Raw genomic sequence first — 12,352 nt, forward strand, 5'->3', positions numbered from 1 at the left:
AAAATAAGTTTTAATAATTACTTAGAGACTTCCTGTACACATGCCAGAAGCCCAGTAAGACTGAGGGATTAACAAAATGGCTTCAGGCACTACCCGGATATCGTTAGCTAGAGTTTACGGATATTGGGGAGGAAGGAAGTTTGTCTGGAAGGTCCCCGGAAAGGCACAATGGGGCACAGTGAAGGAGAGGGCTTGCCAAAGGGTGATTTTCCTTTATACGTGGCACATTTTACTCCCTGCCACCTGGGAATTCAGGGAAGAGAGGTCTCAGGAGAGCAGCAGAAGTTTAAGAATTCAGGAGGAGAGTTTGGGCCTGACTTGTAGGAGATGACATCTGAAGGGCATCCCTGGGCCCTGATTTCTAAGGTTCACCCCAGCCCAGGGATCAGGCCACTGGCACAGATGAGAAGGGACCAGCCTTTTGATCTGAGCAAAGTGAATAGCACGAAGACTAAACTGGCTTTCATTCTGGAATACCCAACTAAGAATTTTGTCTTAGAAAAACATGATTCTACATGTCTGTTTCTGTATGTATGTGCAACAAAGCCCCCAGGTGTGGGGTTGCTTTTTTTTTTTTTTTTATTTCCTTTTTTAAAAAAATTATTTATTTATTTATTTATTTATGCACACAGAACTGGGGTACAGGCCAGTTCACACAGAACTGGGGTACAGGGTAGGGGCGGTGAAAGGATTCACCAGAGACAGAGCAGGGAGCAGAACAGGCAGACTGAGGAAGTACACTGCTGAGGAGAGCAGCAGGCGGGCCAGGAGAGATCGGCCGTGCCAGGTGGGTCACCTCTGGGGGCGGGTATCGAACTCGCACTGAAGAGGCTGTGACTAGCTTGCAGTGCTGTGTGCTTACTTGTTGCACCACCAGGAGGGGCTCTGGGGTTGCAGTTTTAAATGCCCTGAAGCAGTGCTAATGCTGCTATTCTGGGGGCCCAGTCTGGGTAGCAGAGCCTCCCACATCTCACACCCTGTACCTGCAAAGTGGGTGATTGGCGCCTGCCTCACAGAGTGGTGTGAACTGAAAGATGCAGTTTATTAAATGAGGCCCACAAGCCTGGCAGAGGTGCAGGCGCTGAGTGGGCTTTGGCTTGCCTGCTCTTTGAAGTGTGTGATTCAGGTTCTTGCCTCAGCGAAGCGACATGTCATCCCACGTCGAGGACCATAAGTCTTAGACTTAGCTTGAAGAGTTGGAATCACAAAGAACACATGCGTGAGTGCTGAAGAGCTGGTCTCATTGCACCTGTTGTCCTCACTGGCAGCCTGTCCACACTCAAATGGCTCAGTTCACCCACAGGTACCAGTAGCTCAGCCCCTGAGGGGCCAGAGGGGGTCGTTGAGGCAGGCACCTCCTGAGCAATCTGTGAGATGATCTAGCTCCTAATGCATCACTTGCATGTTTGTCAGAGAAGGAAAGGAAATGTCCCCGCTGTGCCAAGCTGAGCAAAAGCAGGTGCAAGAAAGGAAAGCGCAGTCCCAGACCTGCGCCCTCAGCGGTGGTGGCTCTGAGCTTCACCCTCTAGAAGCATCTAGCCTGGCAGCCCGGGCACCTGTGAACGTTTCTGCAAGTTGTGCCCAAAGGGTGCCTGTCTCAGCCTTCAGCGCCTGCTCCTTGAACTAGTAAGAAATCTAGCCTGGTGCTGTGCAGTTGAACCTCAGCACCGGTGGGAATGGCCTAGTCTGTGCTGACCTGGGAACTACCACTTACTGCTAAGGCAGTGGAGTTTCCATTTGATTCAGTTTTTCATTCAGATACTGCAGGGATGACAGTGCAGATCTACATTTGTCACGGAGGTCTACCGTTCCCTCCTTCCTGGCTTTGCTTCTCCTGTCAAAACTGACACTGAGGGGCTGGAGCTCAGAGAGAGGAGGTATGGGCAGGAGAGAGAGAGGTGTGAGGGACCAGTGGACACCGAGTTAGTCATCACCGCCAAGCCCAGAGCTGGCCTGGTCTGTCCTGTCTTGGCGGTGCCAGATCCGTGGTGTGAGCTTTGAGCTGTCCCGCTGAGTGACCTCTGGCAAGGCTCTGCTCTGAGCCTGGAGCTGACTCTGGGGACAGCTTCTAGTGCCCTGATGAGACCCAACCTGTGCCTACTTTCTGAACACGTACCTTCCCTCTGAACCCTGCACCTGTTGCTGGTGCCAGTGTGCATACCCGTGTGCCTGTGTGTCTGCACACACCTGTGCGTGTCCGGGCGTGCGTCTGTGTCCAGAGCTGACCACGTCTTGAACCTTGACTTCCTCAGTCTCCTCCACATCAGTCACTGCCCCAGCCCTGTCTACACCCTCGGCCCTTCCTCCCCGTGAACCATGTTGCTCTAAGTCCCACCACAGTTTCTTCATTGCCCGATGCCCCCAGCTGACAGAAGTGCTGATCTTGTCACACCCAGCAGCTGCGTGCAGAAATGCTACTGCAAGCCACAGCGGGCTCAGCAGCACTCTTGCAAGATGTCAGAACTGTCCACCATTACTCTGTAAGTGTGCGTGGCGTGACTGTGGCGGGTGTCCTGGACGGGAGGGCATCGCATGCTGCTGCCGCTGCCCAGAGCTTGCGTCTCGTCAGGCTGCGCCTCGTCCCAAGCCCTCCCTGCCCCCAGCTGTTGCATGTCGACTGTGTGTCTTGTGAGTTCTTTGCAGCCATGGGGCGGCAGGGGTGGTTGTAGGTATGGAGTTGCTGTCACGGTAGGGCAGGGGGGCCCGCCTGTGCCAAGGAGGCTGCTCTAAAACCTACTGCTGCTGTTGCCTCTGACGGCGGCGTGGGGAGGACCCCCCTAAACCCCCCATATCTCTGAGCTTCTGTCTTTGCAACTGCTAGTTACTTCTAAGGGTCTGAGAGCTTTAGCTCATGGACACTGCTGCCCTGCATGCGATAGGAAACTCCACTCATACTTCATGTGCAGAGTGACTTGACCCCATGAGGTGGGTCCTCATACTATCCTCATCCTGCAGGTGAGAGAAACAGAGGGAAAGTGACTTGCTCGATTGGCAGGGCGAGGATTTGAACCCATGGCATCCTCGCACCAGGCTCCGTGGTGTCGTGACTGCCACAGCAGCAGCAGTCTCAGTTTGGACTTCCCCGGAGTTGGGGGGGAGCACACTATCTTTTGGGTGGCTCTGACCATTGGCAGCACTTGGTATTATTAAAGACTCTTCTACTCATTGGTGCTGCGTTGGCTTCTTGAGAGGCCAAGAACCAGTGTCACTGTCTTTCCCACCTAATCCGAGCCAGAGCACAGCATATGGCCCCCTTCCAAGGCTCTGCTCAGCCCTCTAGGACAGGGATCCCAGAACCCCGAGCCACCTCATCTGCCCCCACAGCCCCATCTGCCAATGGAATTGCTGGGGTTTTGGGTCGCTACAAGCTGTGGGGGAGGGAGGCGTTGCCCTTGGACTTCACTTTGGGGTGCCCTGCCTGACAACGCCTTGGAGCTAGGAGTGGTGTGGGCCAGGCCTGAAAGGTGCGTTTCTCAGCTGTTGAACCTGTGGTGCTGCCATGGCTGGAGAGGCTGGGCCTTCTGGTTTTCAGGGCCCTCTTCAAATCACCTGGACAGGCCCTTGGCAATGGGCCTGTTCATGGGTGAGGAAGCAAGAGGGAGACCAACAGAAGCTATGACCCTGCCTTTTTACAGAACCCAGTTAGGGCCACAGAGGAACCTCTGAGATACCTAGATACCCATGTTTCCAGACCACTTTTCTCATTGCGGGACTTTATTTCACAGACAACATTCCCTGCTGCCTTTGGGTGCCAGGAGCTCATAGAAAAGCAGGCCCTTTGTTCCAGGCCCTGCCCAGCCAAAGGGCTTCAAGGCCAGGCCTGTTTATACATCATGGACATGACTTCCCTGGTATGGGCCTTGTGCCTGGCATGCAATGACCACTGACGTGGGATAAATGACCACTACTCAGCCTTCAAGGAGCTGCAGTCTGGGGTTGACAGGCAGCTGAGAGGAAGAGCGAGGGGCTAGACTACTCCAGGTTGGCTTCCTGGCTCAGAGAGGCACATGCTCTGGTCCAGAAACCCCTGGGCCCTACAGAATGTGCTGCCTGTGAGCAGGGGGAGCGGGTGGTCACCCACCTTGAGGAGCTTTTTCCTTTCAGGACTGAACCTTGTTCTACCCCAAGGTCCCCCGTCCCTCCTCTGTGCCTCTTTTCTTGCTTCTCTTTCTTCCCTTCCTCCCCACTCCCTTTCCTTTTCTCTCAGTATAATGAAGAAGGAAACACAAGGCCTCACTCAGAATCTGTTGATTCAGCTTTTCCTAAAATCTGGAGCTCTCACATTCAACAGAAAGTTCTTTTCCAGAGAGAATAGGATGGGAGTGACACATGGGGTAACTGCCCCAAATCAAATGGCCACAGGCTAAACCTCTCCCTTGCTCCCCCACTTGGTGAAAGGGACAGATGCACCTGTGAGGCCTCTGAGGCAGGACTGACTCTTTGAGGCGATACAGAGCCAGTGTGGTGGAGTAGACAGAGATGGGGAAACTGTCTGGATGCATCCCTCAGTGGGACTTCAAGGCACAGAGCCCCAGCCCACTGCACCAGGGAGTCAGTGGCAGGCACTAGAGCCCCAGAAGACCTGGCCTCTGGAGGCCTGGTGGTCTATCTGTGCACCCCACCTCTGTAGCAGGTAGCATCTCCCTTTGAGTGATTCTGGTGACAGTTGTTCTGTTCAGTTGGTGATCCCTTATGCCGAGTCAGAAAGTCCTTCCTATGGCCCCTACCTAGTTCCACTTTCTATGGGACACTCACAGTGTTCCCCACCCTGCCTCCCTGTTACCAGAGCCTCCCTCCCCATCACTCTCCAAGTGCCCCTGGCTAGCCCAGACTCAGAACGGCCCACTGTCTTTGAGGCCCCATACGGGCTTCTTTCGTAAGGGGCTTCGTCAGAGCAGGGGAGCCTGAGTGCCATTTGAGGACCATCATCACATCCTTCCACCTCTGAATTCCATCCTTGTAATTGCTTTGACTTCATTTTTCCAAGGGGCTTATCATGACTCACAAAGCATCTGCATACCTCACACACAGTACAGTTCTGCAGGATATGACCGTGACTTCTGGGCGTGGTGCTCTGCAGACTGGGGTGCGTCTCTCCAGTATATCCCAGGGAGTTATGAAAGCCTGGGCCCTGTTGCTACTGTCTTTCTAGACCCCACACACTGGGAGGGACTCCTGAGGGGATCTGTGGAGAGGTGCCCTCAGTTCTGTGGGAGCTGGGACAGTTCTCTGCACTGTATGGCTCTGACTCCAAACCCTGGCAGCCCCCAGAATAGATAATCTTGTTCTCTTGACAGACGGCTAGCTCGGTCCACTCTGCTGCTCATCCCGCTATTTGGAATCCACTACACGGTATTTGCCTTCTCCCCGGAGAACGTCAGCAAGAGAGAGAGACTCGTGTTTGAACTGGGGCTGGGTTCCTTCCAGGTAGGCATGGCATGTGCAGAGGGTGGAAGCCACTGGGAGCCAGAGTCCCAGTCTCAAAACTGCTGGTGGTTCTGGAACCTTCTTTAACCTAGACTAGAGGCTTCTATGTTTCTGAACTTAATTTCTGAAATAAAAGTTGTAGAATACAAGCAGCCGAGACAGCCCCTTCCATGGGGCTTTGTGAGCACTACCCCTGTCTGTGTCCCCAGCACAGAAACTGGCCACAGAAAGCTGGATGAGCAAACTCAGACAAAAATAAATGCCCCAGGAAGTGAGAGAGTGGGTAGACGGTGACCCTGATGTTACAGAAGGTTTGTAAACAGTGCAGGAGGGAATGAATCACAGCAAAGACGCGGCCAGTATGGGCGGATGGGAGTAGGAGTTGGTCAGTGAGCTGGGGGGTCCCTTGAGTGTTGCTGGGACAGAGGATCTCCCTTAACTCACCTGTTCATACAAGATTTGATCTTGACGGTCAGAGAGTAGTAGTGTATCAGATGTAATCTCCCATTTCAAATCAAGGTCATTGTACCTGTTTAATTTAACCTGGTGAGAGTTGAATAATAAAGCCTCAACTTGGGAGTCCTAGCCCAGGTTTCCTGTCTCAGCACAAAATTCTCAATTCAAGGATATATGTAGACTAGCTGAACACCTACTCTGCGCCAAGCATTTACTCAAGTGTCTTGCATCTGCTGGGTATCAGAGCACCTATCTCCGTGGGCCCCATGCAATGCAAGGGGATCCTGACAGGTGGAGAGGCACCCCCACCCCAGCTCTGTGAGAGGGTGGCGTGGGTGCTGCTGGGAATAAAGACACGATCAGCCCTGTCCTAGATGCTTCCCTCGGTGCACCTCTGGGTGGCTGGGGAACCCAGAGAACATTCTGGGACATCGAGGAAGGAAGTGATAAGAGTGGCCTTTGGAATGGAAGGATTCGACTAAGGGAAGGGGACATCCAAGCCAGCGTGCGTCAGTGGGAGGGGACTCTGGCCCCTTAGCTTGATGGGCCCCATCTTTTCCTAAGTTCCGGGGTTACTCTTCACTCCCCCACTCACTTCCAGTGCAGCATGCATAGACCCCTGGCCAGCTTACTCAGGTTATTTTTGCTCTTTCCCCAGGGCTTTGTGGTGGCTGTTCTCTACTGCTTTCTGAATGGGGAGGTAAGACCCGCCCCTCTGGCTTCTTAACCACAAGGAGGGGCCTGCTGGCAATTAGGTAGGGGCACCGCCTGCTGCTAACCCAGGACTAACTCGTCAGGCCAGGGCAGTCCCAGCCTTCCAGAAGCTAGGTGAAGGGCTGGCAGCAATTTGGGGGTCTCCTGATGGATTCACCCTGTGCTAGAACTTGGCCTGCTGTGCCACCTAGCTCTGGCCACTGGACAGATCCCCTACAGTAAAGACATCAGCTGTGGCGTGTAGATGTGCCCTTGAGGCTCTCATCTTAAGACTCACCTTAGAGAAGAATTGCAAGTGACGACAAGCAAGGTGCAGGGCAGGGCCCCTCGGACAGGGACAGGTGGGCGGGATGGGCATGGAGAAGGGGCAGGAGTCAGCGGGTCAGTGCCTGAGTCTAGCTGTGTGATCTCATGACTTCTGCAGGTTCCTGTTCCCTTTCACACGTGAGGAGTAAGCAAATCGGACCCAGTGATACACCAGTCCACAGAAGGATCAGCTTAGGGTAGAGCGGTCTTACACGAGAGGCTGGGAGAGCCACGAAATGGGAGCACAGATCTGGCCAGGCGCTGCAGTGGTTAGCTAGAGCAGGCGGAGCAAGTGTGGGTACCAGTTGTGCACTGTGTGAAGGCGCTTGCCTGAGGTGCGTGAGGAGGCTGAAATGTGGCCTGCCTCACACCTCATCTAAGAGCATCCGGGTATGTTCATCCAGAGGGGTGCACTGTTTAGTGGGTGTCACCCCTGACTGCATGTTCGAATTGCCCAAGAAATCCTAACCCAGATGCTGAGGCCTAGATATACTGATGCAGTTGTGTGAGGATGTGTCCTGGGTGTCTGAATTTTTTGAAGCTTTTTAGGTCATTCGAATGTGGAGATGTGAATGACCAGCTGAGAGTGGGATCCCTTGGTCCACCTACCCCAAGCACCTGCTTTTTAAAGATTATTTGCAAGAGCCGACGAGCTAGTTTCTGAGTGTGGAACGCGAAGAGCCAGAGAGCCATTAGAGGGCCTTGCCCAGTGACTGAGGAAGGGCAGCAGTTTGGAAGTGGAGGTGGTGTGGGTGGAATACTGCTGGGTGGCAGTGCCAGCCCAGGGAGGGCCTCTGCCAGGGCAGGCGGGTGGATGAGGTCCTAGGGATGTCCCCGCTGATGGGACGGCCCTGTTGCTCCTGCAGGTGCAGGCGGAGATCAAGCGCAAGTGGCGGAGCTGGAAGGTGAACCGCTACTTCGCTGTGGACTTCAAGCACCGACACCCGTCCCTGGCCAGCAGCGGGGTGAATGGGGGCACCCAGCTCTCCATCCTGAGCAAGAGCAGCTCCCAGATCCGCATGTCCGGGCTGCCAGCTGACAACCTGGCCACCTGAGTGCCCTCCCCTCTCCTTTCCTCTGTACACAGGCTGGGGCTGCGGGGCGCTGGCCTGGGCATGCCCTGCTCTTCTCTCCCCTCGGGCAGGCCCTGGGCTTCCTGAGGGGGGAGGAGGATGCAGGAAGCAGGCGGGTTTTCTCCTTCCCATTTTGGCGCTGTTCCCACCCACCATGGGCCCGGGGTCCTGACCCCAGATGTGTAAATATTCCTCCAGTTTGGAAACTTTGTCCCACCCCTACTCCTCAGCCGGGTGTCCCTGCTTGCCTTCAGCAGGTCCCCAGCTCCATCTCACCCTGTCTCACCAGCGGTGGTGACTACTGAACATATGCGTGAGGCCTTGTGAGCTAAGCCTGAAGGCCTTGCTTTGAGGGAGCTAGGGTGTGGCCTGCCTGACAGCCTCCCTTGGTGTCTGACTCGATCTGGAATGAATGAGTCTGTTTCCCCCCCCCCCCCAGGCCCCTTCCCCGGCCTGGGCTCAGTCCCTGACACCTGCCAGAGGTCCATGTGGTTGGGCTGGAGTGTCCTCCCCTATGGGCCATACTCAAAGCTTCCTCATGCTCACCTAACACCCTGGTGTCCAGGTGCCGCGGTCCTGAATATGAGGCAGTGGGACAGCTCCAGGCCTCTCCAGTCAGACTGCAGTTGGGATGTGGGGCTGAGGGTCAGGGAAGTTCTGGTGCTTTTCACTTAATTCCTAAGAGCCAGAAATATGGATGTGATTTGAGAGGAGATTGAAGGCGTTTTGGGGGACACCCATGGATGAAGATCTTCACCATCTCCATATTTCACCCCTGTTCAAGTTGGGCTGGGGTCATCTGGTAGCTTTCCTTCTGGCTCCCACCCCCAGGCATCAACCACAGAAGGTGAGAGACACATGCCCTGGAGAACTGCTTGCTGATCCTTTACCATATAGAGCCCCTAAGCCTTCCTCCTCCCCAGCTCCCCATAAGTCAAAGCCATGATAGGAATCTGCCTTCCTGTGATGTTAGTGAATGCTGAAGCCCGTCACAGCTCCATGTACCCAAGGTCAGGACCACCTCCCCCGTCCTCCTCATGGATGGGAACCCCATCGCCAGCTCTTCTGACCTAGGCTCAGCGATTGATAGATCTCAGACTCTGCAGAGCTTTCCCTCTTGACATTGAATCACCACCGATGCTGGAGTGCCGAGAAGGGAAGCCGCTGCTCCCACACCTTTCCTGGATCCCTGGCCACAAGTTATACAATGACAAGAGCTTAAGGATTTCAAAAGGCCAGAGCCAGTCTGGGGGATGCCAGAGGAAAGGGCTAGAGTGCCTGAGTCTGGGGCTGCTTCATTCCATGTTGACTCTCGGTGTGGTTCCTGTTCAAGTGTGTGCACATTTGTTTTGTTCTTATCATCTGGGAAGCTTGGGGAAGGTTTCTTAGCTTGATTCTATAAAGAGTATGGGTTTTCAGGATGCCAACTCTGGAAATGTTCTGGAGAGGTCTTTGAAGTGACTGGAGAAGGTTACGGTTGCTTGGTTTAGGGTTGGGTACTGTGTCCTTGGCCACCACTGGCCCCAGGACTTTGCAAAGCCAAAAGAAGCTCCCCCCTTTCCCTGGCATGTGGGGTCTCCCTGGCTTACCGTGGGTGTGCAGTGACACTGCCATCCCGCCCCTGGCTCTGGGACCCACCCTGGTGTCTGTTGACCACTGGGGGTATCCCTGGAGGCCTGGGTTGCTTAGAAAGAGCCATGCACTGGAATTAAGACCTAGAATCTGCTCCAGTGGGGTCCAGACTGCTGAGACAGAGGACACAGTGCTTGCTGCTGTGGACCTTAGTTTCCTCACTGGTGAGGTGGGTGACTGCTAGAGCTTCTCTAGGCTTGGTCCTTCAGTAATTCACCGGTTCAAAACTACAAGGGCTGGTACCATTGTCATGTGTCATCTGATGTGTTGAAGTGTGTGTGTTTGTCTTTGTAGAGGTGAAGGGGGTAGGTTATAAGGTTCCTTCGTTAGATATTTCTGTCTCTTCCCTTTGGATGTCACAGTGGCTGTTGGTGGGCCAGAGGGAAGAACGGGGCCGTGGACAAATGGCCAGATGCCTTGGGTGTGATGGACAGACCCAGCCAGGTCCTTGAGGGCCAGAAATGGATGGTCACTTAATTCCTAAGAGCCAGAAATATGGATGTGACCCATAGGTCCTGGGAGTAGGCACCTAAGTATGGACCCTACTTCTTCCTATCCCCACCAGAAATTTTGCTTCACTGAAGAAGAAACTGACTTTATAAACTCATCGTAAAATTGCAAAAACAAAATTAAGCCTCAGCTTCGTGCCATGCTGCCTCCTGAGCCCTGGGCCAGTGTCTTTGAAGATGTTCCTGGCTCCTGCCATTTCATTTCTTTCTGAACACCTTGCCAGTCTTGTAAGCAGATGTCTTTTGAGTATCCAAGAGGCCAGGCAGCTGGCCTTCAGGGTCACAGATAGTGGGGGGCTCACATGAGGTCTGGAAAAACCCTCTCTGATGCCTGGTTTTCAGATCTGTAGAATGCAATGAGGTCAGAGCTAGGTGGCTCTGGCGGCCCTGGCTTTGCAGGCTTCCTGACTCCACCCTGCCAGAGCCACGTCTTATGCTCTGTCTCATTGCTCAGCTCCGCCAGCCTACTTGACACACGCAGTGTTCTGCAGCGAATCCTTCTCCAGTGTCCATCCCTCTTCTCCCCTGGGGGAATCGGGCCAGGGAGCTGGCACTGCACCCAAGACTTGGTGCACATGTGTTCATCCCCCACCAAAGGCGCTGACCCAAAAAGGGGTCCTGCCCTCCCCCCTAAGGAAAGCTAGAGGAGACTGTCTGTGGAATCCCGTACAGCCCTTCCACATGGGACGGAGGACCTAGGGCCTTCCATCTTTGTCACTCTGCTCTTTGGCCTTTATCCTTACGCATATATCTTTGGGGAGGCTCCATCCTGGAGCTGGGTGAGAACTTGGAGCTCTGCAGCTCAAGCTTTCTGGACGGCTGACAGGGCTTCGCAAGGTGCCTGAACCATATTGGGATCCAGTATTATTTTCAACCTGAATGAAGAAATGAGCTGCCATGTACCCAGCCCTGCATGTGAGCTGGAGAGACCCTCTTAAAACTGTACAGAAAACATTCAGTCTTGCCCAGGAGAGGATGCTGCCTGCAGACTTAGGATTCCAGGCTGCAGGAGAAGCAGTGGAGTCTGTAGCTTGGGGAGACCTCAGCTCTGACCCAGGCTTCATCATCTGCTCTGATTTCTGGGTCTGTGCATCCCAGTCTGAGAACAGGGGGGCGTAATGGGCAGTCTGTTGCACAGGCCAGGGATGAGGTTGCAGTGAGGCACCCTCCTGTACCAAACTTTGGAGACCTCGCAGGTGTGGGCATGATGGGGCCGATGCCTCAGCAAGGGACCTGGTGCTGTGTTTCTACTCCTGTGAGCCTCCTGGGTTAACCTTTGCCCCACTTGTAAAAACACCAGCACTAGGGGCAGGGAAAGCTGGAGAATGGGGCTCTGATGGACACAAGATTCCAGGTTTTTGTTAACAGATTCATTTTGCCCTTGGGGTTAGGGTGGGTGACTTCCGTGTGGGTGATGTCAGCATCTCTATCCCCCATGGGAAGCCTGCAAGGATCTGGAGCATTTCCTTTCCCCGAACTTGAAGTCCTGGGATGTGTCCGTGCTTGATCTCGTGTGTCTTGTCCTGTGTTCGTCTTCTGTAGCTTTGCCCCTGTGAGGACTGGGGTGGGGTAGCCCCGGCATCTCAGACATGGCTTCAGACTCGCTGTGGGAGTGGCTCCTTCTGGATGTCATCCCCCACGATGAAGATAAGCCCCCCACACCTCACTGCTGCTGTCATTAATGCTGTGCTCACAACCTTGTCCGGTATTTTCAGGATGTCAGACTGCTATAGATGACTCAATAAATGTCTTATCATTTTTCCTTGTGGCTGTAACATGGAGGAAGGGGAGGGCAGGGAAGAGGTGGTATAGGAGGGGTCTCCTCTAAGATCTGTTCACTCAAGAGTAAACAGACTGTAGACTGTGACTCAGACTACAAGGGGGGTGTCCAAAGGAGAGAGCTGAGCACAGGCCTGAATGTGCTCAGACGGAATCGGAAAAATAAAGCCTGACGTCAAAAGAATCTTCAGGGATTCTGCATGTTGAGTGGAATCAGAGTCACTTGAATATTTTGGATTCCTCAAAATGAAAGCAACCACCCTGCACACTTTAATGCATCATAGTCTTCCTATTTTTTTTTTAAGCGAAGCTCTTTTTTTTTTTTAAATCTATTTATTTTATGCATACAGAACTGGGGTACAAGCCAGAGGTGCAGGAGGTGAGAGGATTCACCAGAGACAGAGGGGGGAGCAGAGTAGGCAGACCTAGGAAGTGCACTGCTGAGGGGAGCAGCAG

General features: G+C 53.8%; 1 protein-coding gene across 2 annotated transcripts in view; it reads left to right on the plus strand.

Moving 5' to 3' along the window:
• ADCYAP1R1 (adenylate cyclase activating polypeptide 1 (pituitary) receptor type I) overlaps positions 1-12,058 on the plus strand; it is a 52,921-nt gene extending 40,863 nt beyond the window's left edge. The window contains exons 13-16 of one of the 2 annotated variants that reach the window (XM_012721049.1): positions 2,397-2,480; positions 5,298-5,427; positions 6,542-6,583; positions 7,770-12,058. In XM_012721049.1, coding sequence (XP_012576503.1) covers positions 2,397-2,480; positions 5,298-5,427; positions 6,542-6,583; positions 7,770-7,958 — 445 coding nt within the window. In that variant the 3' untranslated portion in view covers positions 7,959-12,058. The remainder of the gene's footprint in view (positions 1-2,396; positions 2,481-5,297; positions 5,428-6,541; positions 6,584-7,769) is intronic. The other variant, XM_012721050.1, reaches the window with a different exon arrangement.
• Positions 12,059-12,352: the final 294 nt, after the last annotated feature.

Source organism: Condylura cristata, unplaced genomic scaffold, assembly GCF_000260355.1.
Source record: "Condylura cristata isolate star-nosed mole 26May11 unplaced genomic scaffold, ConCri1.0 scaffold00005, whole genome shotgun sequence".
NCBI classification, from domain to species: Eukaryota; Metazoa; Chordata; class Mammalia; order Eulipotyphla; family Talpidae; genus Condylura; species Condylura cristata.